The 14,210-nt window shown below is 36.2% G+C and overlaps 2 protein-coding genes across 3 annotated transcripts; both read right to left on the reverse strand.

Annotated features, from left to right (window-relative positions):
• Positions 1 to 1,481: 1,481 nt before the first annotated feature.
• Positions 1,482 to 2,630, reverse strand: LOC122638771 (polygalacturonase non-catalytic subunit AroGP2-like). Its single transcript, XM_043831620.1, has 2 exons — positions 2,580 to 2,630; positions 1,482 to 2,494 (listed from the first exon to the last, which is right to left on the reverse strand). Exons 1-2 carry the CDS (start codon positions 2,628 to 2,630, stop codon positions 1,520 to 1,522), a joined length of 1,026 nt encoding a protein of 341 aa, XP_043687555.1. The 3' UTR covers positions 1,482 to 1,519.
• Positions 2,631 to 6,179: 3,549 nt separating this feature from the next.
• On the reverse strand, positions 6,180 to 13,641 carry LOC122639611 (ABC transporter C family member 3-like). 2 transcript variants are annotated; one of them, XM_043832485.1, is made up of 11 exons: positions 11,648 to 13,641; positions 11,252 to 11,338; positions 10,517 to 11,167; positions 10,249 to 10,413; positions 8,199 to 8,493; positions 7,879 to 8,087; positions 7,509 to 7,722; positions 7,417 to 7,433; positions 6,953 to 7,016; positions 6,498 to 6,737; positions 6,180 to 6,365 (listed from the first exon to the last, which is right to left on the reverse strand). In XM_043832485.1, exons 1-11 carry the CDS (start codon positions 13,571 to 13,573, stop codon positions 6,265 to 6,267), a joined length of 3,969 nt encoding a protein of 1,322 aa, XP_043688420.1. In that variant the 5' UTR covers positions 13,574 to 13,641; the 3' UTR covers positions 6,180 to 6,264. The 2 variants fall into 2 exon arrangements, with proteins under 2 accessions (XP_043688420.1, XP_043688421.1); XM_043832486.1 differs by having other exon boundaries at positions 7,417 to 7,722.
• Positions 13,642 to 14,210: the final 569 nt, after the last annotated feature.

A 14,210-nucleotide genomic window follows, 5' to 3' on the forward strand; every position in this document is an offset into this window, starting at 1 on the left:
ATGATTACAGTCAAAGAATGTTGATCTAGTTCCAACAGCGGCCAATCTGCAGTTGAATGCGCTACCATCAGCGAATTCACCCAACCAGGGTGATAGTCGTCATGGCTAGCAAGAGGAAGTACTCCAATACGAAGATGGAGTTGATCCAAACGCCCCAGTAACCCAAAGCCAATTCGCCACTACAGAACAGAAACTGGAGTTGTTGATGAAGATAATCCTATAGAACAATGAACAAGAAACAAGGCCTGTGATCGTTAGCCTCGCCAAAACCAATTTCAGGACGATGAGAATAGAAGGTCAGATTCAAACAGATCTAGCAAAGGTTATCACGTACTCCCTCGTGAGCAACTAAATCATGAAGATAGGTTAGGTTAGGTCGGATTCACCCAACAACGTTGACAACAGCAAACACTACCCAGGAACAACCGACAGTAGAACCATCGAGAAGAGATCCCTCAGAGAGGAGCTCCAAAAATAGAGAGTCGGCAAACCCTGGTTGAAAAGATCCATGAGTTACAAGAGCGCATGGAAAGGATGCAAATGAACTAGGATCTCCAGCCCAAAGATGAGAGAAACTTAATTGGATGCATAGTTGATCTAACGCGCTCTGTGTGGGCGAGTGGGAGATGTAAAACGGATATGAGCCCAAGGCCCGGTCCAAGCCACCCACAAGGAGTAGACCGGACCCAACCCGCGCATGGAGAGAGAGCTGACCACTTAAGTGGCTGACTCCCCCCCCCTTCCCTTGTTTGATTCCTAGTATGAGTCTACAAGGGGGAGGGGGCGCTTTAGGGTTTTTGGTTATAAATAGAGGACCTTTGAACATAAGGTCATAACATTGGAAACCAAGATTTCTCGTTCTCTCTACTCTTCAAGTACTTGTGTTCTTTATGGGATTCCATCTCTTCCTAAGAATTGGTGGTGTGGAGTTCTTTAGGGAGAACCCTTTCAAGATATCTAGAGATTCAAAAAGATTTGTCCGTGTGCTCATAACCTAAAGCTTGGTTCTTGATCCAAACCACATTTATTTTGATCTTGAATTGAATGATCGAACAAAAAGGATGCAATTGACCACTATCGTTTTCTCTACTGGTTCTACAAATAAACATCATCATACTTTAGCTATGGTTGCATTCAAATATTGGAAGTACAATGTTTGTATAGTCATTTCTGTTTTCGGCTCTCAGGGTTGGTAGTTTGGATAAAGGTTGCCTTTGCCAACATTTGGAGTCCATTGGAGAAGGAAATAATAAGATATTTGAAGAAAGTAAAGATTATCTCAAAGAATTGCCTTTTTGTGGTCCTATTTGTGATGACTTGAGTATATTTGGCTAAAAACTTTAGGGGACATAAGTTTTCTTTTTATTTCAAGTTGTCATTTATTATGCTGTACAATTGAAGAACAAATTTATATTGAAACTTCAAGAAATAATAAGCAAAGGAAAAATAAGTCATTATTGTAGTAATATTTAACAAAAAAACAAGAGAACTGAAAGATAATTGAATCTTCAAATGATGCTCAACCTAGAGTTTTTGTCCAGACTAGTCCATTCTCATTTATCCAATGGCAGACTTCAATCAGCCCTGGGCCAAAACCCAATAGCTTAAAAGCAAGATGGTTTGGATTCCAAGTTGATGTGTCATAGTGGCATGCCATGATCGCATGATTCACTTTCTTCTGAACATGTAAATCAACTGCATATATTTTTACTTTCTCTATAATGTGGCAATAATAGACTTGAAATGGGAATGGCTGACTATGGCATAAGGCTGGTGGTTCAGAGAGGTTTCCATATATTAGTTTCATAGCTCCAATTGTGACATTCGTATAAGATCCTTCAATACTCTCAGTACTCCATAAGTTTACATGGTGCCCTAATTTCTCGACGACAAAATCAATGAGATCCTCGGCGGAAGTTGCACAGGTACACTGCTCACCTTGATTGGGGCTCTGTTCACATTTCTTAAGGGTGTCTTGAATATACTCATCCATGTTTGATTCATCCACCACACCAAAAAGCTTCTTCAATTCCTCAATCCGGGCAAAGAAAAATGGGATTTTTAATGACAAAGGTCGCGGCAAGAACGATTTGTATGACATTGGGTCTCTTAGATCAGGAACAGGCATGAAACTCCCTTCTTGCACCATTGACTCCCGAAAAAATGGCAGTCCCCCTTGGCTGGCAACTGACAAGGGGGTTTCATTTGGAAGGCCTTCATATTTCAATTTGAGATCATTCCACTGTGATATTGGTGGCAGGGTTGTGTTGTCCATGGTCTTCTTCTCTAGTGCATTTGTAGAACAAGCAACATTAGATTGCTTACAGAAAGAAGGTAGGTGGGAAGCCAGCTCATTTTCCTGTATAAGTTTCATAAACATTGTCATTTGATGGAGGTTCAATGGAGAAGCCTTTGCAGCAAACCAATGTGGAGGGTGTGGAAGACCAATATGCTCTTCCCAGTATAGTGAGATGGCATTTTCAGCTCTATAACCCTGCAATTTCATGGGAAAATAATAACAAATAAATAGCCATGTGGAAATTATTGGATAATGGAAAAAAAATCATCATTTTTCTTACACTAAAGTATGCAACTATCAGAAATCCAAGCAACACAAAGAGATTAGTCATAGTGGAACTGAAATGAAGAATGGAATGCGTTGGGTGTGTTCCTTTGGGAGAATGATTTGGGTTTGTTGCATGGAGAGGGGATGTTTGAATTTATATAGAGGGGAAATTTTATAGTACTAACAAATAAAAGAGTAGGGGGTGCTCCTCTTGCCCCCCTTTAAAATAAAGTTTCCATTTACTAAAATAAATAAATAAATAAAAGAGGAGGGGGAACTTGGATCACAACCTCGTGCGAGAACACATTCTTGTACACTGGATGCCAACCATATGGTTAGAACACATTCTTGTGGTTGGCATCCAATGTACAAAATTCCTCTGTAATTCTTCCATCTTGCGGTGTCTTGCAGTTTGGGTTTCAGAGCTCGACACATGGAAGATGCTTCATGTAGCAGTGCGGGCTTGATTGACCCTGTTTTTTTTTTCTCTTTCTTCTCGAGCTCGGCACTGTTGGATGTCGAATGTTCCACGTGTCAAGCTCTCAAACCCGAACTACAAGGCACCACAAGATTAAGATAGGCTCTGTAGAGAACTTTTTTCCATGTACGAGAACTATGCTTGTGTAAGAATGTGAATCAGCCTCAAAGAAAAGAACTGGGATCACATCTCCGTACTAGAATGTATTCTCGTATGCTGGATGCCAACCATATGGTATCCATCCCCCTTGGACAGGGGCCCCGAAGTGGATACCCTCCTCGGGAAGTTTTTGTCAGTCCCCTAAATGGCTAAACATATAATGTTCTGTAATTCCTCAATTTCCCTTAATTATGAAAAAGTGAAAATTTACTCTTTCATAACTACAAGCTTCCCTCAAAATTTTAAATACCAAAATCACCCCTTTATTCTGGGAAATTCTTATAAAATCCAATTTTCTTATTATTATTTTTTTATTTGGTTAGGTTTTCGTGTAAAGCTTAACTGTAAGTTACAAGAACTTAATTGTCGAGAGAATTCTACCCGTAGTGTTGTTCCCCTCTGTCATGATGAGGATTCTTCAAACAGTGAAACTGTGACGAGGGATATAATTGGCAAATCAATTAGCTTGCGCTATGGGTAAAGGGGGCCGTGACATCTGACGAACTCCTAGACCGCTTTAAAACTGAAAATGCCAGACAGAGATGCAGCCCAAATCACATTGTCACCTCTACCATGAGGCCCCTACAATCAAACAAAAGCTACTGCTATATACAGAATTCCGATTTGTTGTATTTGGGTTTGAAAAATAAGTTTCAAAACATCACCTTCTAGCTTGGAGCTTGTTGCTTTTGTAAGAAAATTAAACGAAAGTAAAGGAGCTTGTTTAGTCCCACATTCCTCAAAAACAAGTGTGTGAATGAGATTATAAGTATCCATAGCACTTGCAGGGAATGTGTGGGTTGGGTCCATGGTTTGAGTTATCGGTGTTGGATCGGTCGGTACTACACAGCTTTGAAGATGACTGATACTGTATCATGGAACAGTATGGAAAAGGACTAAAATAATCAAGAAAGCCCATGTTTTCAAAGAAACCTAAAGGTAAACTTATCCGATACCCGATCCAATACTGTGCATTAAAATCATGGTTGGGTTTGAAAAAATTAATTTAGTGTAATTCAGTTTTCCTTACTTGGCATTTAAGTAAGGAACAATGTTTTTTTTTTTTTGATAAAAAGTAAGGGACATTGATTAATGATTTGCTCTAATATGGCAACTCAAGTTTTTTTTTTTTTTTTTTGGGTGCAATAATAAGGCAACTCAGGTAGAACTTCAAATTTGTTAAGATATAATTGGTTGACAACTAAACTTTGACAAACTTAAGGCAACAATTGAGAATGCAACGGTAGAAAACCCTATCATGTGGGAAATACAATAGAGATGGGACTTTGCCATCCAACCAATCAATATTAATAGAAGAGCCTTGCTAGGCTGCTAGTGGCATGACCTTTTCAATCGTGAGAGACTTAAACTTTTGTTTCATCCAAAAAAAAAAAAACTTGAACTTTTATTATAAGTATGTTTTACTATTAGGGATGTAAATGAATAGTTGAAATCCGTTTTCGTATCCGTGTCTGTGTCTATTTAGCACTATCCGAATCTATCCGAAAGCTAAACGGATATGGATATGAATAGGCTATAGTTATCCGAAAAGCTATATTTACATATAAACGGATAAAATATTCGATCCGTATCTGTGTCCCTATCCATTTAGCACTATCCGAATCCGTCTGAAAGCTAATCGGATGCGGATGCGAATATAGCACTATCCGAGCCGAATCTGATCCGTTTACATCCTTATTTACTATACAGGTAGGGCAAGGTGTAGTAATGTATTTACCCTTCCCCGAGGTATTCAACTCTGTGTGATTCTAACTGCCGGAGCCCCTATACACCCAAGAAAGGGAATTTATTGTCTTAAAAAAAAAATATTTATTAACTTCCCTTTTATAAATACAGCCACTTAAACAATAACATTTGACATACAGAATCCAAAATGCATTGGTAATTGCAAACGAAAAAAGAGAAAAGGCTACTATCACGCTCAACGAAGGGACCCAAACCTTCCCCTTTATAAAGATTATGTATTCCCCTAACATTCCTAACTTACCAAAAAAATGGGATGGGAAATTTTTCTAAAGCGAAAACATCAACCGAAAAGTTGGTGCCCGATAAAGTTTTATCTAATTAAGAAGTTATCTTTTTGTGAAGAACCTAATCCATATGTTTTTTGAGGTCAGAATAACCTCCCATATGTTTGGTTCTATCTATGAACAAGTCAAATTGCTACTCTAGGAACCAATTTTGAGACTTTTCGGTCAGAATGTATGACCATGGAAGGAAAATTTTGAGAAGTGTGGAAACTAAGAAAGTTAATTATAGAAAGAATTGGTGAAAACAATTCAGGGATAGAAAAGATAATGCAATTATTATTCAAGGAAATTTTGGTAATGGATAAATTAAGCCTATATCTAATGAAAGAAACTGGCCAAATGCTCAATTTTAGAAGCTTTTATGGCAATCTTTTTTTAAAGTGGAAGGCTCTAGAGGGTATCTCTATACTAGAACCAATTTTTGCCACAGCTAAGAGTGATGTGACAAGTTCCACTGCATGGATATTTAGAAAACTGTCCCGGGTTGGTCAAATGTCAAATTTTAGACTCAAATTCAAGGATATACTCTCTCATGTATCGACATATTCATTTGTAGTTTCAGCTGTCAGTTTTTTTTTGTTTATTACATTAGCATTGGATTTTTACAAGTTTTATTTTATCATTTGGCCACCCCATTTTGAGTAAAACTTGACATTTGAATTGGGGACCTTGGATTCTAGTTGTCCATAGAATCTCAACTTTGTTCAATGTGCCACATGGTAGATAATTGTATGATTTAAAGAACCCGTTGGACTACTAAAACTTCTCCCAAGTTTTATAGATATGCATGAAGAAAAATATTTCTTTTTCCCCATTTCATCTTCTTATGTGCCTCTAATACTTCAACTGAATGCCAATGCCAACTTAAATGAATCTAGACAGCTTCGATATCTATTCTATTATATCCTCTGAACAAAATTTTGTGATACTCAAAATAGCAATGTACCTCAGTCTAATGCAGTCTGCTTACATTTGAACATTCAAAACTCATTTATTTAGAATTTCAAAAACTAGGAGCTACATCTTTGAGTATACTCATTAACAAGCTTTGCAAATGATGAGGACTTGATCTCTAACAACTTGGTTGGGGAATCATATTCCAATATAAGGCCTGCTTGAGACAAAAAAAAAAAAAACACATGTCAAATTTGATTAGGAAAGCACCTAAAAAAGGATGAGAAGACGTATTACCAAAGTCAATTGAACCCATTTGATTGTGTTGAACTAATTACTTCCTACTAACCATTATCAAGAAGGAGGACCAGATTGATATCAAGAATTGACGTTATTCTATGTGCAATTGTGATTACAGTAGACTCTGAGAAGTATTGCCTAATCGTTTGTTGAATTAGATAGTCAGTCGCAGTATCCATAGATGCAGTAGCTTCATCGAGTACTAATACTTTGCTTCTCTTGAGTAGTGCCCGTCCTAAACAGACTAACTGTCTTTGACCCATGCTCCAATTCTCTCCATTCTCAGTCACTGTGACAACCATCATATGAAAATGGGTTAGCTGTTCAGGATTTTATTTTTATTATATTTTCTTCTACTTTTGTCAGAAAAGGGGCTGGAAGCTGGACGTCAAGTTGTGCTCTAAAAGTTAAACATATCACACAATAAGAATTTTGGAAGTGTTATGTACTTGTGTATGGATTTTGAATAACTTTGGTACAGAGTGAATATGAGAAGAAACCAACCTGTAGAATCAAGTTTCCCTTTTTTCTTTCTAACTTCATCACCAAGCTGAACTCTATCTAAAGCCTAAGACAACAAAAAGTCCACATCAACTTAAAATCTTTCTTAATTATTCAGGATGACATAGAATCAATAATTAAAGATGAACTAAGCCAAAGATGAAATGAACAAGCAAAGGGAGTCAAGTGGAAGTAAAAAAACATGGAAAGAAAAACAATACACTTCCATGTCGAAGAGAATATCCTAGTGCATCCAATGAAATGCCTCCAATATATAGTCAAAAGAATTTTAAGAAGTTGAACTAAATAAAAAGACAGATGATCATGAAAAAAGAATTCGCTGAGACACATGTCTCAACCAGTCAATTGTGATGTGTTAATTTTATGCGCAAATCATTAGTAAGCAGAAAATATGTACACCCTAACTTTGTCACTAATTATAGATTTCATCAAATGAAAAAGCTTACTTCCCAAATATGTTCATCAGTGTACTCTTTCATTGGGTCAAGATTGGTTCTTAGAGGCCCCTCAAACATTGTTGGGTCTTGTGGGATGATGCTCAATCTTGACCGCAAGTCATGCAAGCCAATCTTAGAAATGTTGATACCATCTATCCAAATCTGACCAGCTGTAGGTTCAAGTACGCGGAAGAGAGACTGTACAAGAGTTGATTTACCACTTCCCGTTCGTCCAACGATGCCAATCTTCATCCCTCCAGGAAAAGTGCATGTGAGACCTCGCAAGATAAGAGGAAGGTGTGGGGCATATCGGACCTACACACATATTAAATAATTAAATCATGTTGCTCAGTAGAATTCCACAAGAGTAGGAAGAACTATCCATCAACATTAGGCTTTAGAGGTCCTATTTCATAAAACAATGAAAGAAGTAAGGAGATAAAAACTCGAGGAGTCTACATTGGAGATTACCTGCAGATCAACAATATCAACTTTCCCTTGTGATGGCCATTCACAATCTAGCCCATTTTCTTCACCCAACAGAGGGGGTTCACTAGGAATGCAAGCATATTGTAGTATTCTCTCAACCGATATGATTTTAGTCTCAAGTTGGTTAAGATCCCATATGACTCCATGCATACTGAAACCAAGCCCATATGTGACTGCTAAACCCATAACACCTTCAAGGGATAAAAGAAAACAAAACATATTCGTAATTGTTCTTTCATGTGAGCAATCAACATAGTTTCCCTAAAGGATACTTTTATAAAATCTCAAGTTCAACTTTTTACCAGGACTGAGTACTCCCTTAGGTAAGGAAATCAAGAAAACCAAAGAGATAACATATGTGATCGATGCCAACATATCCATGCGGAAGCATAACCACTCCATTGCACCAGAGAAATGAAATTTGGGCCGAGCATAACTATCCACCAGCTTGAGGTTTGTATCCATAAATTTCTCTTCTTGATTGAAGCCCCTGATTGTGGATGAACCTAAACTAGATTCTGCAAAATGTTGTATAATTGGAGCCTGGCACACTCCAAACAGTCGTGACAATTCTCGTGCTGCAGATATGTAGTATTTCTACAAGACAAGGGTTTATAATAAAAAGGAAATTAGATACAATGTAAAAAAAAAGTATTGAATTAGCGTATAAGTAGTGAGAAAATGAGATAGACTTTATTTATGAGAGATTTCTTAATGTGAGCTGCCTAAATTTAAATGGATTGATAGTGACACCATCATTATGGATGAATTATAGAAAAATATTTAGTCTATTTATTTACTTCAACTGTTTCCTTCTGAATGATTTTCTTTCTTCTACTTTTACTATATGTTAATTGAATAACATTATCTATATGTTTACTATATCTTGCAATCTCTATCCCCAGTTTCTTGATGAAATGTTTATTGAACATGAACATCACTATATCTGAAATTTTTGGTATATGTATTTTCTTTTTATCAAAATTTTAATCATATTATCAAATTTCAATTCAATTAATAATTATGTATTTTCATATCCAATTTTTTGTCAAATATAAACTTGCTAAATGTAGAATGGATAATTCACTAACCAAAAGCACATGAATGTGTAGTTTAGTGCAAAAATGTTGGCTTAGTGTAGCTTAAGTACTTCATTTAGGCTAAGTGCAATGTTGTTTCATGCTTAGAATAAAATACAACTAGCCCATCATGCATTTCACTAGGAAAGAAAGAGGCATTTGATGGAAAGATGGAAAGAAAGAAGGAAAGTGAAAAAAAAAAAGATGGCAAGGAAGGAAAAAGATATTACCATTGAAAGTTATCAACTAATTATAATGTAACATTGGTGCTAGATGGTTCATCTAGATAGGCTTTTCTTGACTGCCCAAATAACAGCCACATGGTAGTTTCATTGGGGCTCGAATATTTTGTCGACTTGGGTTGTCCAAATCACAATGCTACCCATTTATCAACTTTGAGCCCCGATTGATTGAGGATTCAACTTATGCAACCTTAGGCAACTTCAATTCAACCATTGAAAATATAGGGATAAAATTCCAAATATGGTTGACCATACATCAAAGTTTGGAACCAAAACTTGACATATAGTCAATCCAAACAAAGAACAACTATCCAATAGCCGATTTGACTAAAGAAGTCCTCTAGATGACCGAAAATTGATGGACCCCTGAGACAAGGCTCTTAGGTAAGCCTTGTAGTGGACATTTTCTTTAACTCAATATTGTTATTGAGAATTAGTTATTAATTTAAAAATTTTCACCAATTTGTCATTTTAAAATTATCTACAAATTTATTTTTTATAATGTTTAACTAGTTGATTATTTAGCTAATGTAAAAAAAAATTTATCAATTTCTTACTTTTAAAAGTTACCTGATAGGTAGAACATGTATGGGGTTTATTGGCCGGGACACCTAATAGAGGGGTCAAATGGTAAATTTGACCATTGGATTCTAGGGGACGGTCTAAATAGACGACATGTTAAATTTTAGACCCAAATAAAAGTGAATGACTACATGTTAGAGTGAAAGACTACATGACAAAGTGAAATACCAAAGCTTTGCGTTAATTCACATGAAAATGTGTAATGGAGAAAATGGGTTTCTTGCACATATTATGTACAAAATTCAATAAGAATATTAAGGTTTAAATCTTCCCTCTCACACCTAAGCATATATACATCCACCATTAAACCAATTTTGGTGTAAACAAAGCAAATTTAATATACTAATCAAACAAAGCTTGAACCAACTTGTATTATGACATGCTAACCATAGAGAAATATGGCTGAGCAAGATTTGAAATTTAATCATAAGAATCAAAAGTAAAATTACCTGGTACCAAATGCATGTCACAGTCATCGGAATAAAAACTATTAGCATTTTCCATGCAACTTGTGACATTACTGCAACAGTTCCCAAGAATCCTAGGATCGAGATAATAAGTTCTTCAATTTGATGTGGAATAAAGGTATCAACTGCACTTTGATCTATGGATACCTGTACATAAAAATAGAGTTTATTTTAAATTTAAAATTATATTAACAATAATGGTGATTAAACAAAATTTTTGGATCTCAAAAGTAAATGAGTATTTACTAACCCGATTTAGAATCCTTCCACTTGGAGTAGAATCGAAAAATGATAGGGGAGCACGAAAAATACATAAGTGCATTTTGTTGAAAAGAAAAGTGGCGGTCTTATATCCAGCAGTTACAATAAGCATGGACCTTATAAGTACACATAGAGAGCTACCAAGGATCAAAGTAATATAAACAAAAATGATAGTGGATTCTTTAACATGAGGTATCAGATCCTCTGAAACAGGAGTAGCCAACACCATCCAATAACTACTGCCTATTTGGAGAAGCTTGACAAGAATTTGTGCTAGCAATATAAATGGTGCAAAAACCCCTCTATATGCAGCAGTAATATACTTCCAATAGACAGAAAAACTGACTCCATCCTTTTCTCTTTTTTCTTCTTGGACAAGCTGCCCTTCTGGCCTAACTAGTTTTTCTGTTTTGTAATTTTTGGGTTCCCTTCCCTCGTTATCTTGAATAGATTTATCGTTATGTAGTATATTACGATCTTCCTCACCATTAATTAAATTATCCAAAGCAGCCCTATGCTCGACAGAACTAAGGTATGCCAAAGCATTCTTATGTGCACCTACTAATTCCATAAAATCAGTTCCTGCACTAAGAATTTCATTGTATTTTCCTGCTTGAGTAATCTTTCCATCTCTCATAACCTGCCAAATGAGAGAAGTTAAATAATCACTCTTAAACAAAGCCGAGAAACTTGAAGTTTAGAAAGAAAGATGGCATACTCTCACCAAGATAAGATCAGCAGAAGGTAAAAACTCTATTTGGTGGGTAACATAAATTACTGTTTTTAAACCCAAAATTTTCAGCAAACATTCCTGTCATAAAATTTTAGATGTTCACATTTAGACACTAAGAAAGAATTTCTAGTTAATTAAAAGTCCAAAAACTATACATATTAATATCATAATGATAAGTAATATCAAACCATAGGTTTTATACCAAAATATACATCTCTCAATATCATGTGTCTGCATATCTTGTTTGTTTAGACAACCATGATTTCATTCTTCTTAGATCAAACTCAGTTTCTAGTGAATAAAATTGTGATGTAAGCAATGAGACGTATAGCTTTAATTCAGTTTCATTAAGGAAAACTTTGGAAATAGAGGTCAAAGAGAAGATACCTTAAATAGATGAGCACCTGTGTGAGCATCCACAGCACTAAAAGGATCGTCAAGCAAATAAATATCTGCATCATGGTACAAAGCACGTGCAATCTGAATTCTTTGCTTCTGTCCACCACTTAGGTTGATCCCCCTCTCCCCTATGATAGTTTGGTCCCCAAAGGTACACAATTCTAGGTCCTTATTCAATGAACATGCTTCAAGGATCATCTCGTACCTTTCCTTATCCATCTCTTTACCAAACAATATATTGTCTACTATCTTACCACTTTGTATCCAAGGTGATTGTGCAACATAAGCTTTTGTTCCATTCAACCAAATGTCTCCAGATACCTTTGGCATTTCTCCCAATATGCATGAAAGTAGGCTTGACTTTCCTGACCCAACAGAGCCACAGACAGCTACTCTCATACCACGGTATACACATAAATTAAGATCTTTTAATGTGAGATTAGGAGAATGAAGATCCCAAGAGAAATTCCCATTGACTATCTCAATTGCAACCTTGATGGCATCTCTTGGAAGATTTTGTACTGTATTTGGATGCAGATCATCAAGAGAGAGGTATGATGCTATCCGATCAAGGGAAATTTTAGTCTGGACTACCATGGAGACTGTGTCTGGGAGATTATAAATAGGCCATTGCAATATCTCAAATGTTGCAAGTGCAGATAAAATGTTCCCCGACTCTAGCGGGATTCCTATAAACATACAAAACCCGAAAGTAACCATGGATACAAACATGGGAGCAGAAGAGTAGACAAAAGCACTAATAGCTGACGTATAAAGTAACTTTTTCAACCATTTTGTTTCAAATTTCCTGAGCTCAATTATCTTAGCCAAAAACTTCATATCCCAACCCTGAAGCTTGAGAATCTTAATATTTCTTAGAGCCTCAGATGTCACCTTCATTCTTCTATCTTTTGAATCCATCAATTCCCCCTGAAATTTCTCATGTAGTTTTCCTAGTGGAACATTTGCTAACATTAAAATCAATGTGGCAATAAAAGCTGCAAGTGAAGCAAGTCCAAGACTCTTGTATAAGATCAACAATGCTAGAACAATCTGAATAGGCACCTTCCATATATCGTGTAAGTACCAACTAAAATATCCAATCCTTTCAACATCAACACTCATCAAATTAATGTTCTCCCCACCTTGTTTTGATTGGCTGGAAATCTTGAGACACTTCTTATAGATTGTTGAGAACAAAGCAGCACGGATCTTAATTGCCATATTTCGCAATTTAAAGAACAAATGTCTCTCTGAGAAGCACCCTATGAGCTTTGAAAGAAAGAAAATGATCACAAGAACATAGCCTTTATATTTTAGTTGGTAAGGGCTATTAAGATATTGAACAAAGGTATCAATAAGGTATGGTCCAACATAAGAAGACAATGTGCATACCATGGATAGTAAACCCGTCCATAAAATTTCTTTCCACGTTGAGAGAATCAATGCCTTTACCAACTTGAGTGTGCTTACTTGACCACCATTACCAATACCATTACCATCAGATTCAAGTTTATTTCTAAAATGAGCAAAGACCACATTGGCACTATGACAATTGGCAAGCTGAGGAACATCTTCAAGGTTTAGTGTTCTTTTATACCCTAATGCAAGCAAAGGGCCCATCCAAGAGAAAGTAAAAATACTAAGAAGATTGGCATTTGCATAAGGAGTTACACTGTCTCCACCGACATTTGGTTCTTGCTCATCATCACCATTTTTTTTGCTGGAACTAATTTTCAAAAGAGGCTCTAAAAGATGGAAAGATTCGTCTTCTCGTCCCTTACCAAACAATCCAGCATAAAAAAATAACAAACCAGCAATAACGGATACAACATCAGATACCCATAGCAGGAATGGTAAGGATGAATGTTTCCAATACAAGCCAAGATGTATAAGAAGATAGGAACATGACATTAGGAAGTAGAAGGTGCACCAAATCCTTAGTAGAATAGGGAACTTATGCTCACTTGAATGGGAAAAATGGGTGTACATGTAAGTAGAGATCATAAACCAAGTGAGTGTTCTAAATGCAAAATCCAATTGAATAACATGCTTTAGATCAGACCAACCATACCTATACCCAGAAAGGTAAATTGACACACAAAAGAGAATATTACAGAAAGACAGACATATGCAAGATGTAAGGGCTAACGAGTAGTAAGAGTATGGATTCTTCAACATTAGTTTTGAATTTTCAAGAGAAGGCATCGTGCGTTTCTTGCATGCCCAGAAAATGGATAAAACTATTAACAGAATTAGGTGTGAAGAAGCAGAAATACCATGCAAGAAAATGATTACAGAAGACTGCGAAAAGAGTATCCAGATATTCTTTGATTCTTCAAAAACATCCATGTTTGCAAATTTTCTTTTCTTCTGTTTGTAATTTGGTGGCTCAGTTCAGGCTGCTCTAATACAAATCTTTTCAACCTTAACACATTTTATTTAATGCAGACCCATTTGAAAAACTGTTGTGGAATCTTTAGCATCTACATACAAACCATTTCCATCTCATGTGTTCCACTAAGACTTAGACGGATATTGGAGTCTCAAT

The sequence above is a fragment of the Telopea speciosissima genome, chromosome 9, assembly GCF_018873765.1.
Source record: "Telopea speciosissima isolate NSW1024214 ecotype Mountain lineage chromosome 9, Tspe_v1, whole genome shotgun sequence".
Taxonomy (NCBI): Eukaryota; Viridiplantae; Streptophyta; class Magnoliopsida; order Proteales; family Proteaceae; genus Telopea; species Telopea speciosissima.

Coding starts and splice junctions, on each gene's coding strand:
- LOC122638771 (XM_043831620.1), bottom strand. CDS start 2,630: ATGACTAATCTCTTTGTGTTGCTTGGATTTCTGATAGTTGCATACTTT. Junction 2,495..2,579: donor TGATAGTTGCATACTTTAGT/GTAAGAAAAATG, acceptor ATGAAATTGCAG/GGTTATAGAGCTGAAAATGC.
- LOC122639611 (XM_043832486.1), bottom strand. CDS start 13,573: ATGTCATGTTCCTATCTTCTTATACATCTTGGCTTGTATTGGAAACAT. Junction 7,017..7,416: donor CTGATGAACATATTTGGGAA/GTAAGCTTTTTC, acceptor TTGTTGTCTTAG/GCTTTAGATAGAGTTCAGCT. Junction 6,738..6,952: donor AGGGAAACTTGATTCTACAG/GTTGGTTTCTTC, acceptor TGGTTGTCACAG/TGACTGAGAATGGAGAGAAT.